A 22,813-nucleotide genomic window follows, 5' to 3' on the forward strand; every position below is an offset into this window, starting at 1 on the left:
AGCTCAGCCATAAAAGTGGGGCATCAGTAGGACATTTCTGATCAAGTGACTAGATTAGAAGTGGCAAAGAGAAGGGAGGATAAAAAGAGATATCACCAGAGATAGAGTCCTGATCCCTGAGAGAGGAGACAGAAAAAAAAAAACAAAAAAAAAAAAACAAAACCAGAATCAGAAAGATAAGAATTAACTGCTATATTCTACCTATTTAAATAATGAAAATGCTGGCATTTATTTATTATTATCATTTTTTAAATGCTGGCATTTAAATGATTAATCTTTAGATCCCTGGAAAATTTATTTTGGAGTCAGTTACCATTTACTGCATGCTACTTTGTGTAGAGCCATTTACATTGTCTAATTAAACTTCACTGGAGCCTTGAAAGTTATTAACTATCATCCCCATTTTAGAGATAGGGATATTGAGTCCAGAGAGGGTAAGTCACTGGCTCCAGGTCACACAAGGAGTAAGGGTCCAAGCCTGAGTTCATGTTCTTTCCCTAAAGTTGCTAGGTAAATGCTCCTGAGGTATCATTATTGCTGTGATTCTGTATTCACTTTCCTTAATTAAAGACTGAAGAAATTAAGCCTGGACCAAAACAGGATTTTCCGGATCCCGTACCTACAGCAGGTTCAGCTCCAAGACGGGTCAGGGGACTGGGCTAGAGGCAGGGGGAGTCCCCAGAAAGTGCCCCAATCCATGCTGCAGCCCAAGTCGTGGATGTTTGAGGCCTCAGATAAACAACCGGATTATACTGTCCTGCCCATGAAAAAGGATGTTGACCGGACAGGTGAGTGGTGCCCCTTATTCCAGAGACTCTAGCCCCATGGTGGGAATAAGCTTCCAACAGTTTATTTTGAAAATCTGTGACTCCTTGAGGAGCTGCTGCACTGAAGCTGCTGGGCCTGGGGAGGTGGAGGTATCCCATGAATTATTTCAATGGCTTCCTAACTGATTCTCCATTAAGGTGTTTTTAAAATCCAATTAAAAGTAAATTTTTAAAAATCTCAAATAACACGGGGCACCTGGGTGGCTCAGTTGGCTAAGCGTCCAACTCTTGATTTCAGCTCAGGTCATTATCTCAGGGTTGTGAGATCAAGCCCTGCATCAGCACAGAGCCTGCTTAAGATTCTCTCTCTCCCCCTCTCTCTGCCCCTCCCCTGCTTGCTTGCATGCACACATGCATTCTCTCTCTCTGAAATAAAATTTTTAAAAATCTCAAATAACAAGAAACTCTGAAGTTAGGCTTTCCAGAGATGGCTAATTCTGGGGTACATTGATGTTCTCAAGAGATTCAGGTTCTTTCCATCCTCTTTGCTGCCATCCTTGGCCTGCTTGTTTATCTTTGTAGGTTGATTCCAATTGAGGTCTAAAGATCACTACCACAGGGCCAAGAATCATGTCCAAATGGCAACACTAGAGGCAGAAAAGAAAAGGAATGCCACCTTATATTATAAACCAAAATCTCTTTAATGCATGAGTATATTTCTGGATTATATATTCTGTTCTATTGATCTATTACTGTGCCAATACCACAGTGGGTTTTTTAAATATTTATTTTAAATTGAGAAGTAACCAACATAAAGTAAAAATATAGAAATACTGTATAGATCTTGAATTTTACATGTATATCTCCTTTTAACCACCACGCATATTACAATATAGAGCATTTCCAGCATCCCATTTTGACTTCTGTCACCAAAGATAGGTTTGGCTTGATTTGAAATTTATGAATATGGAATTATACAGCATGTGCTCTTTGTGTCTGATTTATTTCACTCAACATTATGTCTGTCAGATTCATTCATGTTGTTGCATATATTGGTCGTTCACTATTTTTCATTTCTCGTATGTTTTCCAAGTTATTTACCCTTTTTACTGTTAATAGACATTTTGGTTATTTTGAGTTTGAGGCTATTATGGATAAAGCTACTATAACTTTTATATCTTTTGGTAGGCTTAAGCACCCATTGTCTGTTGAGTATATACCCAGGAATGGAATTCAAAAGTATGTTTAACATTATTTAGTACTTCTAAGTATTTTTCCAATGCAGTTGTACCAGTTTTAATCCCCATATTAATGTAAGAGAATTTCACTTCCAGTTACTCCATATCCACACAAATACTTGGTAATGTCAGTCTTTTTAATTCTACCTATTTGGGGTAGGTAGGTAGTAGTTTCTTATTGTGGCTTTAATTTGCATTATTTAATGATTTTTTTTTCTTTTAAAGACAGTGAGTGAGCTTGAGCAAGGTAAAAGGGCAGAGAGAGAGAGAGAGAGAGAGAGAATCTTAAGCAGGCTCCATACTCAGCATGGAGACCAACGTGGGGATTGATCCTGTGACCCTGGGATCATGACATGAGCTGGAACTGACTGAGCAACCCAGGCACCCCAACAAGTTCTGTTTTAATTCTTGGTGTTTTCAATGTCCACCCAGACACCCCTAGTTTGCATTTCTTAAGTGACTAATGATCTTACGTACCTTTCATATGTTTATGGGTCACTTTGACCCATATCCTCTTTTGGCAGTGCCTAATCAAGTCTTTGCCTGTATTTAAATTGGGTTATATTTTTCTTTTCTTGTTGATTTGCTTGAGTTCTTTATATATGCTGGATACAAGTTCTTTGTAGACCTAACTATTAGAAAAATCTTTTCCCAGTCTGTATGTAGCCTCCTTTTTCATGTTTCTAATGGTGAATTTTGATGAATAAAAGTTCTTTATTTTAATGAAGTTCAGTTCAATCTTTAATGGTTAGTTCTTTTTGTTTCCTTTTCAAGAATTTATCTGTCTGAAACCATTAAGCTATTTTCCTATATTTTCTTCTGGAAGCTTGATTATTTTAGTTTTTACATTTTGGTCTATGATCTGTCTAGAAGTTTTGTATATGATGTGAAGTAGAGTCTGTTTACTTTTTTAGATGGATATCTAATTGACTCAACAGCACTTGTTGAAAAGACTATATCCTTTTCCCCACTGAGTTGTAAGAGAGGTTTTATGGTAAGGCAGGGTCTGTATGTGTCTAAAGTGCTATAGCTTTTTAATATGTTTTGAGAACTGATAGTGAAGTTCTCCAGCTATGTTGTTGCTCTTCAGAATTGCTATAACTATTATAAAGCCTTTGAATTTACATATAAATTTTAGAATCATCTTGCCAGTTTCCACACAATATCCTGCTGGGATTTTGATTAGAATTGTAGTGATCCTATAGACCAATTTGGAGCGAATTTATATTTTTACAATATTGGGTTTTTTAATTTATCAGAGTAATATATCCCACCATGTTTTAGGTCTTTTGAAATTGTTCTCATCAATGCTTTGTAGTCTCCCATGGTGAGATCTTGCATATCTTTCGTTAGATTTATTCCTATGTATTTGGTCTTTTTCTATGGTATTGTCATTGGTATTGCTTTTTCATATTACATTTCTACCTGTTTGTTGCTAGTACATAGAAATTTGAACTTGTATCCAGTAACCTTTCTAACTGGAGATTATAGGCAGAGGATATACGTTCATGCAGAGTGTGCTGTAGCTCATCTTTCTAGATATGTCTCCCCAGGGAATCACTTTTGCGCAACCATACTTGCAACGATTTCCCATCCTCTTGCTAACCCCTACTTTGTTTCTTGTATAAACTTATCCCCAAATCCTTTCCAGACACTTGTTGTAGGAGAAGTTGTTTGGGCCATGTGGTGTTCTACCCCTATTATCGTTTACTTCATTTTCAGGTAACCTTTATTAGTATAATACCATTAATGTGTGGAAGAGGTCCTGTTAGCCAGGGCAGAGGTGAGTAGTGCCTGCACAGGATCCGGTCCAAGAAGATGCTTAGATTTATGGTTGAACTCAGATATTTATTGGCTCATCTCATTCTGATGGTGCCAAGAATGAAATGACTCCACAGCCTCTTCCTTACTACCATGCTGCTGGTTATTCTTAGTATCTCTTCTGGATTCACTGTCTTAATATATTCTGTTTCTACTAACATAACAGGATATTTTCAAATCCTTTGACAGAATATCATTTATATACATTTCTTTCTTCTAACACAGTCTGATCAATACTGACCGCCTGCTCAGTAAGAGCTCTCACATGTTGCAAAGTCAGAAGGAAGGTCAACATGGCTGAAATATAGTGAGTGAGGGGCAGGATAGCAGGAGATAAGATTGGAGAAGTAGACAGGAGCCAGATCAGGCAGGACCTCAGAGGCCTGGCCAAGGAATTTGGATTTTTATTCTGAGTGCACCTCACTACCTGACAGGTATCACAGCCAGCTCCTCTTCCCAGTTATCATTAGAGATGTGAACCAATGGGAACCCCTCTGGGGGGACCCCTGCTGTACACAGTGGATGAGAGACCCAGACCCCAGCCTCTCTGGGGGCAATCCGTGCTCTCACCAACCTCTGTTATTTTTCTTTTGTTTCAGAGGTTGTGTTCTCATCTTACCCTGGATTTTCAACCTCTGAGGTAAGAACTGCCTGTTTTATATTTGTGCCCTTGAGTTAGAACATTAATTTTAATACACAAAAGTAAGCTAATAAAGCCATGAGAGGCATTTATATATATCACACTGAAGAAGCCGGTTCAGTGAACAGATACTTACTGAGTACTTAGTGTGTGCCCGGCACTGTGCTGGTCTAGAAACATATAGTGGTAGACTAGACAGTCCAGTGTCTGGCCTCACACAGCCAACAAGCTCGCTTTCACTGTTCTCAGATGTGTTCAGTAGTAATGGTTGGGGCCTCAGGTGGGCAAGCTGGCATTGAAATGAGGCTGCCACCAAGATGAAGCCTGGCGGCTCCCTAATAAGAGCCCCCAAAAGCTAGACTGATCCTTGCCAAGTATACTACCATCTGGGGTCTAATCCTTGGTGTCATAGGCTTAGATGCTTGATTTTCTTCTGGACAGAAAATTTGTTTTTCTCTCAGTGTTAGACAACTACTAACCAAGCTCATGAGGACTGATGCACTAAATATTGATGGATGCATTTACAATAAGAAGTACAACTATACATTTGGCCAACCTGCATCCTTGAAAGGCAGCTCAGTACATTCACTCCCTCCCCACAGATAAAACTGGGTGAGAAATTATATCAGTTAACAATTGGCATATAACAAACCAACCCAACAATTACTTCAAACGATAACAATTTATTCTCACAAATGTTTGGGCTGGTTAGGTGGTTCTGCTGGTTTTTCCAGGGCTCATTCATGCAGCTGGCTGGTTCCCTGGGGCCTGGGTTCATGGACAACTGGTATGGCTTGGCATCTACATGAAGTATTTATTAAGGACTTCTTTACAACATGGTGGCCTTCGGGTTCCAAGAGAGCGAGGATGAATTGCAGGGCTCTGAAATTCAAACGGTAGCACTTCTGCCACATTCTGTTAGTCAAAGTAAGTCATAGGAATGACAGTGCAGCACAATTCTGTCTGGAGGTAGCACAGACCCCACAAGTTAAGGGCACAGTGCCCAACAGGACTGCCCTTACTTCAGATGCTAGCTGCAAGTGAGCTATTCACACTTATAACAAACTGGCTACAAATTCTGGAGTTCCCACGGCCTTTATAGGCTCAATAATTTAGTAGAACAATTCTTAGAACTCAGGAAAGCCCTATCTTTATGATTACAGTTTTACTATAAAGGGTATAAATGAGGACCAGCCAAATGAAAAGACACATAATGTGAGGTCTAGGAGGGTCCCAGAAAATGGAAATTCCCAAGCCCTATCACTGGTTTTTGTTTTGCTCTCACCCGTGACTTACCTGTCCCACTCGGTACAAGTTAGAGCCTAGGAGGAAACAAAACACTTGACCCCAAGTAGGTGCTCTGCTAATGTTCACTGAATGAAAAAGTAAAATTTAAGTGACTTGCTCAAGATTACACAGTGATTAATGGAGCTTAGAACAGAATCTAGTTCACTTGAACTCAGTTATTAGCCCAGCATCTACCCTGTCATTTCCTTTGGTCCCATCCAACTTAAGGAATCAGTGAGTGATTTGTAGGCATGGTTGACCCAGTAACTTCCATTTTCTGCTTAATGAAACATGTTGATCCTGAGGCAGGCTGGGCTGTACTGAGAAACCATGACTCTGCAAGTGACCCAGATGCAACAGGCCACATTCAGGCCCGGAGGCCTGCTTGAAGTCCTCCAGGACTTAGCTATTGATTTATCCTGGAATGAAGAGCCTCCACAGTCGGATGTGAGCTAGCCCGTCAAGCTCAGGTTACTCCTGCTCTCCATCTCCCCACTAGGAAAAGTCTACTTTAAAATATTGGGGTATCTGGGTGGCTCAGCCGGTTGAGCATCCGACTTCGGCTCAGGTCACGATCTCACAGTCCGTGGGTTCAACCCCTGTGTCGGACTCTGTGCTGACAGCCCAGAGCCTGGAGCCTGCTTCGGATTCTCTGTCTCCCTCTCTCTCTGCCTCTGCCCTGGTTATGCTCTGTCTTTGTCTCTCTCTCTCTCTTTCTCAAAAATAAATAAACGTTAAAAATTTTTTTTAAAAATAATAAAATGCAAGCACCTGTCCTTTTGCCATTTGCAGAAATTTTAGCCCAACTGTAGAGAAGGGCCATTTCAGAATAAGCTGCCAAAGGGCAGAAAGTGAGAGGTAGGGGCAAAAAACCTCTAAGCCTACACCACTGCTGTATTGTCATTTGGCCTCATAGAACTTGTAACTGGAACTTTGGGGGCCAGAGAATCAGCTCATCATGTGACCTCAGAGAACTTGAAGCCAGAACTCTGGGCCCTTGGTAACATCTCCCGTTGTGACCCTAGATGCCTCTTTTGGCCAACCCTCTCTAGAATGTCTTGGCAGCATTCAGCTTCTTATCTTTGGGACACTTTGACATAGATCTTTTTTTCCTTCTAAGGAAACCAAGGTATGTGCACTTCCTCCCATATTCAAGATTCTTCCCGTGAAGTCACTGAAGGCCAGAAACCAGACGCTGGCCCCGCCCTTTCCAGAGCTGAGGTACCTTAGCCTGGCCTACAACAAGGTGACTCTGCTCTCTGCCTATTTCTTCAGGGGCACAGATGGGAGGATGGGATGCGATCTGCTCTGGCCTGAAGGCCAGCCTTAGAGTTCCCTGCATTACAGATACGTGAGCTCAGGAATTCTCAGGGTGGGAGAAGTGGAGAGTGTAGGCCAAGGCAGAAGTCCATCCATTTAGTCCCAGATATTTATCTAATACCACGTGCCAGGCTCTATGCTAGATACTAGGTATACAGCAGCTCAAAGAAAGATTGGGCCGCTTGCCTTTTGGAGCTTGTCACCCATAGGGAAGACTGATACAGCACAAATAGTCGCAGTATAAGCATGCATAGTGTTATGAAGAAATTCAAAGTGCTATGAAGTATATGACAGGGGTAGTCTAACCTAGTATTTGGGATCAGGGAAGGTTCTTGAGAGAGCGGTGCTTTATCAGTTTAATGAGGTGAAGTGTGAGGAGGAGTGAAGTGAGAAATATTCTAGCTTATAGGAACAGCAGATGTAAAGTCCATGGGACACATTTAACATGTTTCTCCTGCATGTTTTATGGTAACATATTTTTCCAATATCCATGTTCTGTTTGACTTCTGTAAACCCCACCAACTGAGCTCTACTCAAGTCTGAAGTGTAGGCAACTTTGAAGGAACTCTGCTTACACTCCTTCTAAGGCAAGCAGTTGGTACAGCCAAATTCTTCAAGTGTTTCTTCCTAAGAGTTTTATAATTTTAGCTTTGAAATTCAGGTCTTTGATTCATTTTGAGTTAATCTTGAGATGTGGTGTGAGATAGGGGTCAAACCTCATTCTTTTGTATGTGGATATGTAGTTTCCTCAGCACCATTTATTGAAAAGACTATTCTTTCTCCATTGAATGGTCTTCTCGCCCTTGTCAAAAATCAGTGGCCCATAGATGTATTATGGGTCCCCTCTCATTCTTGAAATTGGTCATTTGTGTCTTTTATTGATCCAAAATAGTTAGAAGTTATCCCTTTTTTTGACTTAAAAAAAAAACCAGCTGCTGGTTTCACTGGATTTCTCTACTTATCTCTTTTCCCATTTCATTAATTTCTGCTCATAACTTGATTTTTGCCCTATTCACATGAGTTTAGTTTGCTCCTCTTTTTTGTTTCCCTCTATAGTGTAATTTTAGATCATTGATTTAGACCTTTTTCTTCTTTTTAATATAAGCATGTAAAGCTATAAACTTCTTCTCTAAGCACTGTTTTAGCTGCATCCTACAAATTTTAATTTGTGTTTTTATTTTCATTTTGTTAAACTTTTTCACTTTTTGTTTTGATTTCTTTATTTACCCATTGGTTTAGATAAGTGAAATGCTTAATTTCCAAATATATGGAGATCTTCTAGATGTCTCATATTTATTATTTCTAATTTAATTCTGTTGTGGTCAGATAACATAACCTGCAAGATTTCATTCTTCTGACATCTATGGAAACTTGTTGTGTGTCCCATCCTATATGCTATCTTGGTGCATATTCTCTATGCACTTAAAAAAAAATGTGTATTCTGCACTTTGGGGGATAGTGTTCTATAAATATCAATTACATTAAGGTGGTTGGTAGTATCACTGAGATCATTTCTGTACTATTGTCTCTTCATTTTATCAGTTATCGAGAACAGCATGTTAAAATCTCGTTAGATTGTGGATCTGTTTATTTGTCTCCTTAATTCTGTCAGTTTTTGCTTCATGTATTTTGAAGTTTTACTATCACGTACATAAACATTTAGAATTTTTATCTCTACCTGATGTGTCGATCCTTTTATTATTATGACTTGTCTCCCTCTGCCTTGAACAAAATTTCTTGTCTTGCTGTTTTGTCTGATTTTAACATAGATACACAGCTTTCTTAATGCTTGCTAATTGCATAGTCTCTTTCTATCCTTTTACTTTCAACCTCCTTATAGCTTTGTATTTCCAGTCCATCTCTTTGGGACAGCATATAGTTGGGTCTTGCTGGGAAGCCAGAGTGTTTTTCTCTGTGTTCCTATTCTGTACTCAGCTCACAGCCTTCCCCGTGCTCCTACACTTCACATGGATTGTCTCCACACTTGTGTTCCTCTCACCCAGCAGGAGACTGCTTGTGCTGGTTACTTAGTGCTTGCTCTTCTGGTGGTTGAGGGCCAAGAGGAGGGTCCAATCCCAGTCTTAAGAGGACGCTGGGTTCCTGTGTCTGTAGGATGGACCTTCTTAGCGATCCAGTCCCCTGCAAGCAGTGGGAGACCTCTCAGGTCGTGGGCCCAGGTTGGTTTCCTGCCTCAATCTCAGAACAGCGGGTTTTAATTTTTTCCCTCCCCCAGATGTAGGACCCTGGGCCCGACAGGTTTTTCTGACCTTCCTCAGAAACTTAAGGCCTTTGTTCACCAGGCAGAGGGTTGGCTGCCTTTCTGACCTTGGCAGCCGCTCTCTTCCTCCAGGCCCACACCCTGGAGACGGCTCTCTCCAGTCTCATTCCCTGGGTCCAGTCTTTTGCGTACAAACAGCCATGAATTCTCCTTCTGTCTGTAGCTCTCAGAAGTTCTACTCTAGCCCACACTTAGCCTTTAGTGGGCCATTAAAATGGTGAGCTGATTTCTTCCCAATTGCTTGTACAGCACTTGCCATCCCTTCCTCCCGTGTTCTGCCACATGTGAGCCAGTCCTGTGTCCCATCTCTCCTTGGAGGTGCTTGTCTTTCCTTAGGTTTCAGGCCACGTGATTGCCCTGAGACCTTAGCTCTCTGGTAGATGCAAGAAAGTTATGATGTTATAGGCTATTCTGTCTTTTTTCTTGTTGTTAAGGAGAGGAGCAATACATGCATACATTTTCTACATGCTCACTTGAGTTTTAAATTATATTTTTCTTTATAACAATTATCACCAAGCATATTATATATCTTTTTCTTTATTACCTGTTGTCTACTGCCAGAATGTAGGTTTGTTTGAGAGCCAGGACTTTGTTTTGCTTACAACTATATCCTCATCATCTAGAATAGCACCTGATACATGATAGTTACTCAGTAAGTTTGATAAATGAATGATGTTTTGATCATGTCAAGGAATACTCATGCTACCTGTGTTGAAATTAATATTCAATTTATTACAGTTACAAATTTTAAAACCAGTTCTGCATTCAACCAGAACTTAAACATCTAGAATATCCACTCAGTAATCTAGTAAGTTTTGTGCCAAAAGTAAAGCAATCACTTTAACTCAACCTTTAATATTTCCTTAGTTCATAAATTTGACAGATTAAGCTCTATTTGCCTTAACCCAATGAAATTGGATAGAAACTTTAAGTTGTCCCTGGAGCCCGAGTTTATTTTCAGGGGCATTCAACTCACCTTGTGGGGATAGGCTAGCTATCCTATCTGGTGGCCAAATTCTTCTCACTATATCAGCCAGAATCCCAAACCCATATCTTTTAGCTGGGACTCAATTTCACAGAAAATATGACATACATGCCTTGGGTATCTTTCAGCTTTCTACCAGTTTTAATTGTAACTTTCTTCAACTTTTTAGTCACCTGATTTGGATAGGTGGAATTTTGCATCCTGACAAAATTCAATTTAATTCTCCCTCCCCCATTCTGTTGTGACTGCTTCTTGACCACCTGTTTTGCATATAAGAGACTCTGTACCCACTTTAGCCACCATTTTATAGTTATTTATGAACACATATTAGGCTTCTTTGTAGCTTCATCCCCCTTTCCCTCCTTCTCTAGAGTCTAGATAAGAAGTCAGCAAGTGTTTTCTATAAAGGGCCAGATAAATATAATACTCTGTCCCAACTACTCAACTCTGTCCTTGTAGAACAAAGGCAGTATGTAAATGGATGTTTGGTTTTTTTTTTTTTAATTTATGTATTGTCAAGTTAGCTAACATACAGTGAAGTCTTGGCTTCAGGAATAGATTTCCATGATTCATCACTTGTGTACAACACCCAGGACTCATCCCAGCAAGTGCCCTCCTCAATGCTCATCACCCATTTTCTGCACTCCTCAACCTCCAACCCCCATCAATCCTCAGTTTGTTCTCTGTATTTAAGAATCTCTTATGATTTGCCTTCCTGTTTGTATCTTATTTTTCCTTCCCCTTCCCTATGGTAATCTGTTAAGTTTCTCAAATTCCACATATGAGTGAAATCAAATGATATCTGTCATTCTCTGAATGACTTATTTCACTTAGCTTAATACCCTACAGTTCCATCCAGATTGTTGTAAATGGCAAGATTTCGTTCTTTTTCATCACTGAGTAGTATTCCATTTGAGCTCTTTCCATAATTTGGCTATTGTTGATAGTGCTGCTGTAAACATTGGGGTACATGCACCCCTACGAATCATCACTCCTGAATTCTTTGGATAAATCCCTAGTAGTGCTATTGCTGGGCCACAAGGTAGGTAGTTCTATTTTTATTTTTTTGAGGAACCTTCACAGTGTTTTCCAGAGTAGCTGCACCAGTTTGCATTCCTACCAACAGTGCAAGATGGTTCCCCTTTCTCCACATCCTCACCAATCTCTGTTGTTTCCTGAGTTGTTCATTTTAGTCTCTCTACCAGCATGAGGTGGTATCCTAGTGTGGTTTTGATTTGTATTTCCCTGATGATGAGTGATGTTGAGCATCTTTTCATGTATCTGTTAGCCATCTGGATGTCGTCTTTGGAAAAGTGTCTATTCATGTCTTCTGCCCATTTCTTCACTGGCTTATTTGTTTTTTGGGTATTGAGTTTGGTAAGTTCTTTGTAGATTTTGGGTACTAACCCTTTATCAAATATGTAATTTGAAAATATCTTCTCCTATTCCATTAGTTGCCTTTTAGTTTTGTTGATTGTTTCCTTCGCCATACAGAGCTTTTTATCTTGATGAGGTCCCAATAGTTCATTTTTGCTTTTGTTTCCCTTGCCTCTGGAGACATGTCAAATAAGAAGTTGCTTAAAAAAAAAAAAAAAAAAAAAAAAAAAAGTTGCTGTGGCTGAAGTCAAAGAGGTTGTTGCCTGTTATCTCCTGTAGGATTTTGATGGTTTCCTGTCTCACATTTAGGTCTTTCATTTGTTTTGAATCTATTTTTGTGTATGGTGTAAGAAAGTGGTCCACGTTCATTTTTCTGCATGTTGCTGTCCAGTTCTCCCACCGCTATTTGCTAAAGAGACTGTCTTTTTTCCATTGGATACTCTTTCCTGCTTTGTCAAAGATTAGTTGGCAATATATTTGTGGGTCCATTTTTGGGTTTTCTATTCTATTCCATTGATCTGTGTGTCTGTTTTTGTGCCAATACCATACTGTCTTGATGATTATAGCTTTGTAACACAGGCTAAAGTCTGGGACTGTGATGCCTCCAGCTTTGGTTTTCTTTTTCAACGTACATAACTTTGGCTATTTGGGGTCTTTTATGGTTCCGTACAAATTTTAGGATTATTTGTTCTAGCTTTGAGAAGAATGCTGGTGCTGTTTGTTGGGATTGTGTTGAATGTGTAGATTGCTTTGGGTAGTATCGACACTTTAACAATATTTGTTCTTCCAATTCATGAGCATGGAATATTTTTCCATTTCTTTGTGTCTTCTTCAATTTATTTCATAAGTTTTCCATAGTTTTCAGCATACAGATCTTTCACCTCTTTGGTTAGGTTTATTCCTAGGTATTTCACATATTTTAGAGCAACTGTAAATGGAATCGATTCCTTGATTTCTCTTTCTGTTGCTTTGTTATTGGTGTACAGGAATGCAACCGATTTCTATGCATTGATTTTATATCCTGCACCTTTGCTGAATTCATATACCAGTTCAAGCAGTTTTTTGGTGGAGTCTTTTCAGGTTTTCCACGTAGAGTATCATGTCATCTGCAAAGAGTGAATTTGACCTCTTTGCCAATTTGGATGCCTTTTATTTCTTTGTGTTGTCTGATTGCTGAGGCTGGGGCTTCCAACACTGTGTTAAACAAAACAACAGTGGGGAGGGTAGACATCCCTGTCATGTTCCTGATTTCAGGGGGAAAGCTCTCAGTTTTTCCCCACTGAGGAAGGTATTAGCTGTGTGCCTTTCATATATGGCTTTTATGATGTTATATTCCTTCTATCCTGACTTTCTTAAGGGTTTTTATTAAGAAAGGATGCTATATTTTGTCAAATACTTTTTCTGCATCTATTGACAGGATCATATGGTTCTTATTCTTTCTTCTATTAATGTGATGTATCACATTGATTGATTTGCAAATATTAAACCAGCCCTGCAGCCCAGGAATGAATCCCACTTGATCATAGTGAATGACTCCTTTAATGTACTGTTGAATTTGATTTGCTAGTTCATGTTGAGAATTTTTACATCCATATTCATCAGGGATATTGGCCTGTAATTCTCCTTTTTAGTGGGGTCTTTGTCTGGTTTGGGAATCAAGGCAATGCTGACTTCATAGAATGAGTCTGGAAGCTTTCCTTCTGTTTCTATTTTTTGGAAACACCTTGAGAAGAATAGGTATTAACTCTGCTTTAAATGTCTGGTAAAATTCCCCTGGGAAGCCATCCTGCCCAGGATTCTTAATTTGTTGGGAGATTTTTGATAATCCATTCAATTTCTTTGCTGGTCATGGACCTGTTCAAATTTTCTGTTTCTTCCCTTTTGAGTTTTGGTAGTGTGTGGGTGTCTAGGAATTTGTCCATTTCTTCCAGATTTTCAAATTTGTTGGCATATAATTTTTAATAGTATTCTCTAATAATTGTATTTCTCTAGTGTTGGTTATGATCTTTCCTCTTTCATTCGTGATTTTTATCTATTTGGGTCCTCTCTTTTCTTTTTGAGAGGTCTGGCTAGGCACTTATCAATTTTGTTTATTCTTTCAAAAAACCAGTTCTAAGATTCATTCATCTGTTCTGGGTTGTTTGTTTGTTTGTTTGATTTTGGATTCTATCTTGTTTATTTCTGCTCTAATCTTTATTATTTCTCTTCTGCTGGCTTTGGGCTTTCTTTGCTGCTCCTTTCTATTCTAGTTCCTTTAGGTGTAAGGTTGGGTGGTATATTTGGGGCCTTTCTTGCTTCTTGAGATAGGCCTGAATTACAATGTATTTTCCTCTTAGAACTGCCTTTACTTCATACCAAAGGGTTTGGTCTGTCATGTTTTCATTTTCATTTCTTCCATATATTTTCTAATTTCTTCTTTAATTTCCTGGTTGACCCATGCATTCTTTAGTAGGATGTTCTTTAACCTCCATGTATTTGGGGGCTTTCCAGATTTTCCTTGTGGTTGATTTCAAGTTTCATAGTGTTGTGATCTGAAAATATGCATGGTATGATCTCAATCCTTTTTTATTTTGTGACCCAGTATGTGATCTTTTTGGAGAATGTTCCATGTGCACTCAAGAAGAATGTGTATTCTGCTTTTGGATGAAAAGTTCTAACTATATCTGTTAAGTCCATCTGGTCCAATGTGTCATTCAGTCCATTGTTGTAAGTGGAGCATTAAACTCCCCTACAATCATGGTATTAATGTCTATACATTTACTTATGTTTGTGATTAACTGATGTATATATTTGGGTGCTTTCACATTGGGGGCATAAACATTTACAATTGTTAGCTCTTCTTGATGGATATCCCCCTTAATTATGATATAATGCCCTTCTTCATCTCTTATTACAGTCTTTGTTTTAAAATCCAGCTTGTCTGACAGAAGTATGGTTACTCTGGTTTTCTTTTGCTGTCCAGTAGCATGATAGATTGTTCTCCATCCCCTCACTTTCAATCTGCAGCTGTCCTCAGGTTTATAATGAGTCTTTTGTAGTCAGCATATAGATGAATCTTGTTTTTTGTTTGTTTGTTTGTTTGTTTTTTGTTTGTTTTAATTCATTCTGATACCCTGTGTCATTTGATTGGGGCAGTTCATCTACATTCAGAGTGATTAATTGAAAGATACGGATTTCGTGTCATTATGTTATCTGTAGATTTCATGCTTGTGGTGATGTCTCTGGTCCTTTGTAGTCTTTGCTACTTTCTGCTCACAGAGTCCCTCTTAGGATCTCCTGCAGGGCTGGTTTAGTGGACACAAACTCCTTTAGTTTTTGTTTGTCTGGAAAAGCCTTTATGTTTCCTTCTATTCTGAATGATAGCCTTGCTGGATAAAGGATTCTTGGCTGAATATTTTTCCTATTCGGAGCACTGAATATTTTCTGCCACTCCCTTCTGGCCTACCAAGCTTCAGTGGACAGGTCTACTGCTATCCTTATGTGTCTGTCCTTGTAGGATAAGGCCCATTTGTCCCTCACTGCTTTCAGAATTCTCTCTTTATCTTTGTATTTCATTATTTTCACTATGATACATTGTGGTGTTGACCTGTTGTTGATTTTGAAGGGAGTTCTCTGTGCCTCTTGGACTTGGATGCCTGTTTCCTTCCCCAGATTAGGGAAGTTCTCAGCTATAATTTGCTCAAATAAACCTTCTGCCCCTTTCTCTCTTCTTCTTCTGGAACTCCTATGATATGGATATATTTTGCTTCAACGAATCACTTAGGTCTCTAATTCTCCCCTCATGGTCCAATAATTTCCTTTTCCCTCTTTTTTTCAGCTTGATCATTTTCCAAAACTTTATCTTCTGTTTCACCTATTCTCTCCTCTGCTTCTTCCATCCTTGCTGTCACTGCATCTAGTTTATTTTGCATCTCATTTACAACATTTCTTAATTCATCGTGACTATTTCTTAGGTCTTTGAGCTCTGCAGCAATACATTCTCTGCTGTCTTCTATGCTTTTTTCAAGGAGCATGACAGTGTTCTGATGAAACTTTATTAAACAGATTGAGGGGAGACAGATTTGGCCCACAGGTGTTATCTGCTGACCTTGGTTTTTGTACAGCCTTCAAGCTAAGACTGATTCTTATATTTTTAAATGGTTGAAAAAAATCGAAAGAAGGATAATACTTCATGACATATTAAAATTACATGAAATCCAAATTTCATAGTCCATAACTAAAGTTTTATTGGAAAAGAGCCACCACACTTATTTATGAGTTGTCTCTGGCTGTTTTTGTGCTACAACAGCACAGTTGAGTAGTTGCAACTGACATGTTAAGGCCTGTAAAGCCTGAAACATTTACTCTCTGGTCCTTGACAGAAAAGGTTTGCCAAGTCCTGGTCTAGATCTAGATGACCAAATGTTAGAGTTGCTTAAGGCCTGCTCCTTGTCCCTTCTCTTTTAATCACTCTGTACTCTCTCCCTAGGGATGGCTTCACGTACCCACAGGGCCAATTAACAGTGGCTCACAAATTTATAATTCCAGTACAGACCTCTTGTACCCTATGTACTCTAGACTAGGGTATTCATTGCCTACCTGAATCTCTACCGGGAGGTCTGAAAGGTACCTCCATAGTACACATATCCAAGTGAATTAATGAGCTTCAAATTTGAGTTCCTTTCCTTGCCCTGTATCTTAGAGAATAGCTCCATCATGCATGTGGCTCACTCAAGCCAAAATGTGGCTGTCATCCTTGATATTTCTCTCTCCTCTACATCCCTCCTCACCATGCATATCTAATCTTTTACCAACTCTTGTCATATTTAGGTCCTCATATTTCTGAAAATCCACATATTAGGTTCTCAAAGACCAAGATCTTTCTAGCTTTTGTCTGACCCCTATTTGCATGTCCAGCCTCATTTTCTGTCTGCTGTTAATCACACTGGCCTTCTTTACATCCCTCTAACAGGCTTTCCTCCTCCTTGCTGTGAGGCCTCTCACACTTTGCTCTCTGCATGGAGCACTTCCTCTCTGTGTTAGGTAGAGCACGTACCATGAGCTGCTGCAACAAACTTTAAATTCTCAATGACTTCACACAGTAAAAGTCTATTTCTTTCATAAAATCCATTGTAGGTATCCCAGATGGGCTGGTGGCCTCCCAGGTCTTTCGGAGACCCAGGTCCCTTCTGGCTATGGTTCTGTAATCCCATAGGGCCTTAAGAGGATTTCATTGGCTCCTCTGCATCTGGTGGATAGATGGCTGAGCAGAGGAGGGGAATGAGAAATGTAGAGGATCACATAGGAGGTTTCAAATGGGCTCTGCCCAGAAATGATCCCTTCTACCCAGGTTGCATCAGCTAGAATAGAGTCCTGTGACCACACTAGCTGCCTAGGAGGCTAGAAGACAGTCTAGCTGTGTGCCCAGAAAGTAGAGGAAACTGTTTTGGTTAATACAGAGGATTCTGTGCCATACAGTCTGTTCTCCACTGCACTCACAAATTTCCCCCTCCCCATACTTTGGATCTCAGGGAAGCCTTCCCTGTTTCCCTGATTGGAACAAATCACCTGAGGACTTCACACACCCTCCCTTGTGGCACTAATCACAGCTTCAGAGCTATCCTCTTTCGTTTTACTACTTCTTCAATGAGTGTTTCCCACCAGGCAGTGCTTCCTGAGGACAGGAGTTCTAGCCGTTTTGCTCATTTCCAACCCAGTGCTTGGCATATGGAGGCATTCAGTAATACTTATTGATTGGATGAACACAAATGAAAGAGAATAAATAAAGTGGGGCTCCAGAGAAAGATAAACTGAAGGGCCCTCTCTCTCGCAGCCCTCAGGCCTTAATTGTCTTCCATAGGTCCTGAGTCTGACCTTAGATACCCAGGCATCTGAAAGGCCACTGCCCAACTCTTGGGCCCTCTGATACTGTTCTGTTGCTAATAGACACCCTCCCTAAGGATGTTCCAGCCACTCTGCTCAACAAAGGTTGGGTATTTTTTGCCCTTCAGAGGCCGGCCTCGTGGGGATAGAGCAGCGTTTGGGCCACAGACAGCCATGAAGTCTTCCTTACTGGCTCTGCTTATCCTTTAGATGAATGGGTCCCCCTGACTGCCTGCCCCCTGTCCCTCCCCAGATCAGTGTCCAGGACAGGCCTTAACGAAAGACATCATCAAGAATGCTGTCAACAGACTGAGGCGTGTAGAGGTTGCACTGAGGAAGGTGAAGTGTCAGACAGATTGTATCCTGAAGTCAGAGTCAATGCCCTGCCAACCTTCCAGAGTCCTTGTGAGACAAGTGCTATATGTGTTTGTCCCTGTTTTGTCACCAACATCTTCATTACTTGGTCTGGGCTACATTTCCGGTGTGGAGAAAGGAAAACAGTTCTTAACTTTCAAACAAGAAACTATGATGTGGAATTTTGGACAGGGGTGGGGCAGGGTCCTCTGGGTGTGAGCAGGTGACGTTGTAGGGACAGACGCTGCCCGGAACTGAGTCCGAGCACAGCAGCATAACTAAGCCGGCTCCACCTCAGCCCTAGCAAGCATGCGGCCTACAGTGTGGGGACTGGCAGCACCTGGGCAGAGGGGGGGCAGTGTCGACCTGAAGCTTTTCCCCACCTTCCTTACAGATCGCGAAGGAAGATGCCATCCTGCCGGTAGCTCTCTTCCCGTCTCTCTGCGAGCTCATCTTTCATAACAACCCTCTGGTGGCCCATACACGAGGTATGGTACCTGCAAGGCTGCGCCCCCATCCTGGTGCCCAGGGGCAGCGTGGGCACCCCTTAGCCCCACCTCATCAATGTCCAGCCCTGGGTTCTTTGGAGATGGAGAGAAGCACAGATACTGCCGAGCACCTGCTCTGTACCAGCTTACCTGACAGCAGCCCTGTGTGGCAGGCATCACTGTCCCCGTGCACAGTGAAGGAAGCTGAGGATCCAGGAGGTTCATAACCTAATCAAAGTCCCACAGCAATAAAGAGGCAGAGCAGGGAATGGAATACAGAATTATCTATATCCTGTGTGAGATCCTTAAGTAACACCCTGCTTTGTAGAGCAGTTCTGCTGTGACCTCATTTCCTACTTCCCAGTTGGGGAGGGGTACAGGGCCCTCCCACCCAGAGCATCCTGGGTATACTGGGTGCTGCATTAGCAGCTGCATCTTGTTGGCACTTTAGAATCCTGGGTCCTCGGGGCGCCTGGGTGGCGCAGTCGGTTAAGCGTCCGACTTCAGCCAGGTCACGATCTCGCGGTCCGTGAGTTCGAGCCCCGCGTCGGGCTCTGGGCTGATGGCTCGGAGCCTGGAGCCTGTTTCCGATTCTGTGTCTCCCTCTCTCTCTGCCCCTCCCCCGTTCATGCTCTGTCTCTGTCTGTCCCAAAAATAAATAAAAAACATTAAAAAAAATTAAAAAAAAAAAAAAAAAAAAAAGAATCCTGGGTCCTGGAGTGACACCAGCAGAGTTCTCATCCTTGCTTTTCACTATCCTTGTTATCTTGGGCAAATTTCTTAACCTGTCTGTGCCTCAGTTTCCTCACGTATTGAATGGGAATAATATAGGTACCTACCTCCTGTGGTTGGTCTGAAAATGAAGTAAGTTAATACATGTCCAGCAGTTTGAACAGTGCTGGACACATAAGAAGCTCCCAGTAAATATCCGCTAATAGTAATCTCACTTCCCCATCGTGGCTCCAGGGGTCCCTCCATTGCTGAAAACCTTCCTCCAGGAGCACCTGGGGATCCACTTGATTCGAAGGAAGATAGTAAAGGCTAAGCATCATATTTTGATGCCTCGGAAGGACTCTCGGAAGGTAAGCTTCCAGGGCAGGACTGCCAAGCCCAGAGGAAGTGGAGCCTATTTTAATGCATGCAAATTGACCTGGGGAGGGAGAACCCATCCCACTCATGGATTCCTTCCCTTAGGTCTGTAGTAGTGGCATTGTCTTCTTTCCATGTCTGTTACATACAGACGCATCTAGGGTCACAGGGACCCAGGTGTCAGAGTAGGTAGAAGCTACTATGTGAATGTCATGGAGTCCTACCCCATGGAGAAGGAGCTGTGGAGAAGTGAGGGAGAAATCAGTCTGAAGACCCAGGGATAAGCCTGGCTTCGTCACTTTCCACAGCCACCTGAACTTGGGCAAGAGCTTCACTCTCTGAGCTTCATCTTCTCAACTCTAAGCCTCTGAGCTGCTGAGAGGACTGGATGAAGCAACAGATACAAAAATATGTTATGAGTTGCCTGGCTGGTTCAGTTGGTAAAGCATAAAACTAAGAGTTGTGAGTTCGAGCCCCAAGTTGGGTGTAGAGATTACTTAAAAATAAAATCTTCAAAAATAAATGTTATAACCCCCCAAGCCACTATCCATGCAAGTAGTAGCCACCTGTAGGAGTCATGGATGGCTGTGCCAAGCCTAGAATATGCATCTTATGCCTCTGCCTCTGGAAGCATTTCCTTACATTGAGAGCAGTCCGCTCCCATAGCCAGTGGTCTTAGACTTGCCTTCTGGGATGCCATAAAGTAAGTCATTTCCCTCCCTCATCTGAAGAATTGCAGAAATTTCTGTGAAATGCTTCCCCTCCTGAACTTTAGCCTTCCTGTAGCTCTAAAAGCTGAATTGGGCATTGCTGGTCCCCAAAGTTAAATAGTTATTCCCTTTCCACCCCCTCTACAGCTTCTGTCCAGCCAAGCTCTATTCTGGAGCCCTAGACCAGCGCCAAATTACAAGCCAGAAATAGACAGAAATTCAAAAGGTTTCCATCATATTCCTCTTGTTTGTTGCCTCCTCTAAGGATCGGACTACCTTGTTCCCATCAGCCAGCAGAGTGAGCCAGATGCTAAGTTTATAATCCTCATCCCCCAAGATGATTGGCTTTTGCTAATTAAGGAAGCTGAGAATTTCAATAGGAAAGAAGTTATTTCCTTAGTTCTGAACCCTGAGAGAGACTTGCCTTGTGAAACTTCATCTAAGGTATGGGAACCAGCATCCTAAAAGGGGCCTGGTGCTGCTGCCTACCAGAAAGTGCAGGACCATCTCCCACAGGCTTTCCTAGGAGTCCCTGAGGAAGGTCAGGTGCACTGTGTTAAACCTTGATCAGAACAATGAGGCTATTGAGAGCCAGAGTGATATGATAAGGGATGCAGAATGAAGCCCAGAGCCCAGTATGGAAATCAGGTAGTCCGGGCTCTGCCATCAAATAATTCTGTGACCTTGGACAAGGCATTTTACCTCTCTGAGCCCTAGTTTCCTCTTTTATAAAATAAAGATAATTATTTACTGGGTAGTTTGAGGTGTAAATAAAGCAACATCCGTCATGTATAGGGCACATTGTAGATGCCCAGTTAGTGTGATTTCACTCCCTCCCTCCCCCTAGGAGCCCTCACCCAGTCCTCTGATCACTGTACCAAATGGCCTTAGGCTTGTGAGGTCCAGGAGGAGAGACTCTGATTAGGAAGCAAAACAATCCAGCCTTTCTCCCATGACAGGTGAAAACCCAAGTTCCAAAGGTGCCAAAGCAGCCTCTGATTCTTCATCACCTACCCGTGCCCACAATCAAGTCTCCCTCAAAGGAGATGCCAGAGTCTGAGGCAGCGCCAACTAAAGAGCTGTCCACCACCAGAAGCAGTCCTCTGGAGCCAGAGATGCCCATTGAGGGCCTGGAGGGCCTTTCCCTGTCCCACCGGCCCTTTGTGCCACTGCCTCCCATCTGCTCTGACTCTACTGTGCATAGTGAAGAGACCATGTCCCACCAGAGCAACAGACCTGGCCACCTCAGCCCAGAGCACCTGTCAGATGAGGACACCAAGAGCACAGAGTCCATATTCTTGACCCAGGTACCTGGATACCCCTGCCCTTGCCTTGTGCTTAGCTCCCAGAGGCTCCTATACCACCACTGCGTAGCTGGGTTGCTGCAGGCAGCCGGAAGTAAGCACAGGGCAGGTCTGGAAACCAGAAGGAAGCACCCCTGGCAAGACCTGCAGGCTCGTCTGGGAGACCTGCTGAGCCAAGGCCTCCGGTGGGGGTACCCAAAGGGACAGGTCATGGTCCTGTGGCACAGACAGCATCTGGGGTCTGGCTGGGGCATGGTTCTGACTAGTTTTTCAGAAGGGCTTCCTGCTGCCTCTGCCTATCTACATAAGTCACGTCACTTCTGATGCTGTCTCTGAATCCTGGGAATACAGATTGCTGAGATACAGATCCTCGAGATGTCCTTAGTCTGATGGGGGTTGGATTGTACGAACAATGCATTGTCGGTGCCAAGACTGAGGAAAACCCAGGGGCTGGGAGCCTGGACGCAAGAGGGATCCTCTGCCCAGACCAGGAAGGCTCCTGAAAGAGGTTCCGACGAGCTGAGCTTTGCAGGCTGAGTAGGCAGTAACAAGGTGCGAACCTGGGCAGGAAGGGTGTTCTGGGCAGAGCAAACAACATGAAGCAGGCTGCAGAGGAAAGAAATTAAAGTGGCATGTGCAGAAACCACAAATGGGTCAGTGTCTGGGCAGCAGAAGGGTGACACGTAAGAAGAGGGAAATATGAGGCTGGAGGCATTGGCAGGGCCTCCTTGAACTTTTATTATTGTACCATTGCCTTTGCTCATCTCCCTACCTCCAGTCTTGCCCTTCCAATCTGCCAGATCTTTCCAAGTGGTACATCCATCTCTTATTCTACAGATGACTTACAGTGACACACAAATTTATACAATATAAAAGTATCTTTATGAACTGTATCAGAACCTTTTAGAACAAAGCAGAGTATAAATAAATATTTTAAAATGAACTTGAGAAAGTTGGATGAAAGGAAAATACAGACAGGAAAGGAAATGAGTCCCAGGATAATTCTGTCACTCTAACCTGCTCATTATGCTCTGCCACTCTCCTAACAGAGGTATATTGCAAAATGCAATTCTGAGCTTCCTAGGAGCCAAAGTAGGACAATTAACTGTGGGTCACCGTGACTGAAAAGGCTTTATTTTCCTTGTCAAATTGCCCAGGCTGTGACCTCCAGTGCAGTGTTGAATAGAAGTGGCAAGAGCAGACAGGTCTTATTCCTGATTTTAAGGGGAAAAGTTTTCAGTCTTTCACCATTAATTCTGATGTTAGTTGTGGGATTTTCATAAATGTCCTTTA

General features: G+C 41.9%; 1 protein-coding gene and 1 long non-coding RNA gene across 13 annotated transcripts in view; one reads left to right on the top strand and one right to left on the bottom strand.

The window, feature by feature from the left end:
• Positions 1 to 22,813, top strand: part of XRRA1 (X-ray radiation resistance associated 1) — a 65,940-nt gene that overhangs the window by 38,718 nt on the left and 4,409 nt on the right. For 6 of the 12 annotated variants that reach the window (XM_058687755.1, XM_058687752.1, XM_058687750.1 and 3 more), the window contains 6 exons: positions 571 to 788; positions 4,426 to 4,466; positions 6,874 to 6,999; positions 18,324 to 18,417; positions 19,384 to 19,499; positions 21,176 to 21,523. In XM_058687755.1, the coding sequence (XP_058543738.1) occupies positions 571 to 788; positions 4,426 to 4,466; positions 6,874 to 6,999; positions 18,324 to 18,417; positions 19,384 to 19,499; positions 21,176 to 21,523 (943 nt within the window). Of the gene's footprint in view, positions 1 to 419; positions 789 to 4,425; positions 4,467 to 6,873; positions 7,000 to 18,323; positions 18,418 to 19,383; positions 19,500 to 21,175; positions 21,524 to 22,813 lie in introns of those variants that run through there. The other 6 variants (XM_058687759.1, XM_058687756.1, XM_058687753.1 and 3 more) reach the window with 6 other exon arrangements.
• Positions 5,130 to 6,942, bottom strand: LOC131487257 (uncharacterized). The gene is made up of 3 exons (XR_009249685.1): positions 6,525 to 6,942; positions 5,763 to 5,839; positions 5,130 to 5,348 (listed from the first exon to the last, which is right to left on the bottom strand). It is a non-coding gene; the product is annotated as an uncharacterized LOC131487257 (long non-coding RNA).

This window comes from Neofelis nebulosa, chromosome 10 (genome assembly GCF_028018385.1).
Source record: "Neofelis nebulosa isolate mNeoNeb1 chromosome 10, mNeoNeb1.pri, whole genome shotgun sequence".
In the NCBI taxonomy this organism is placed as follows: domain Eukaryota; kingdom Metazoa; phylum Chordata; class Mammalia; order Carnivora; family Felidae; genus Neofelis; species Neofelis nebulosa.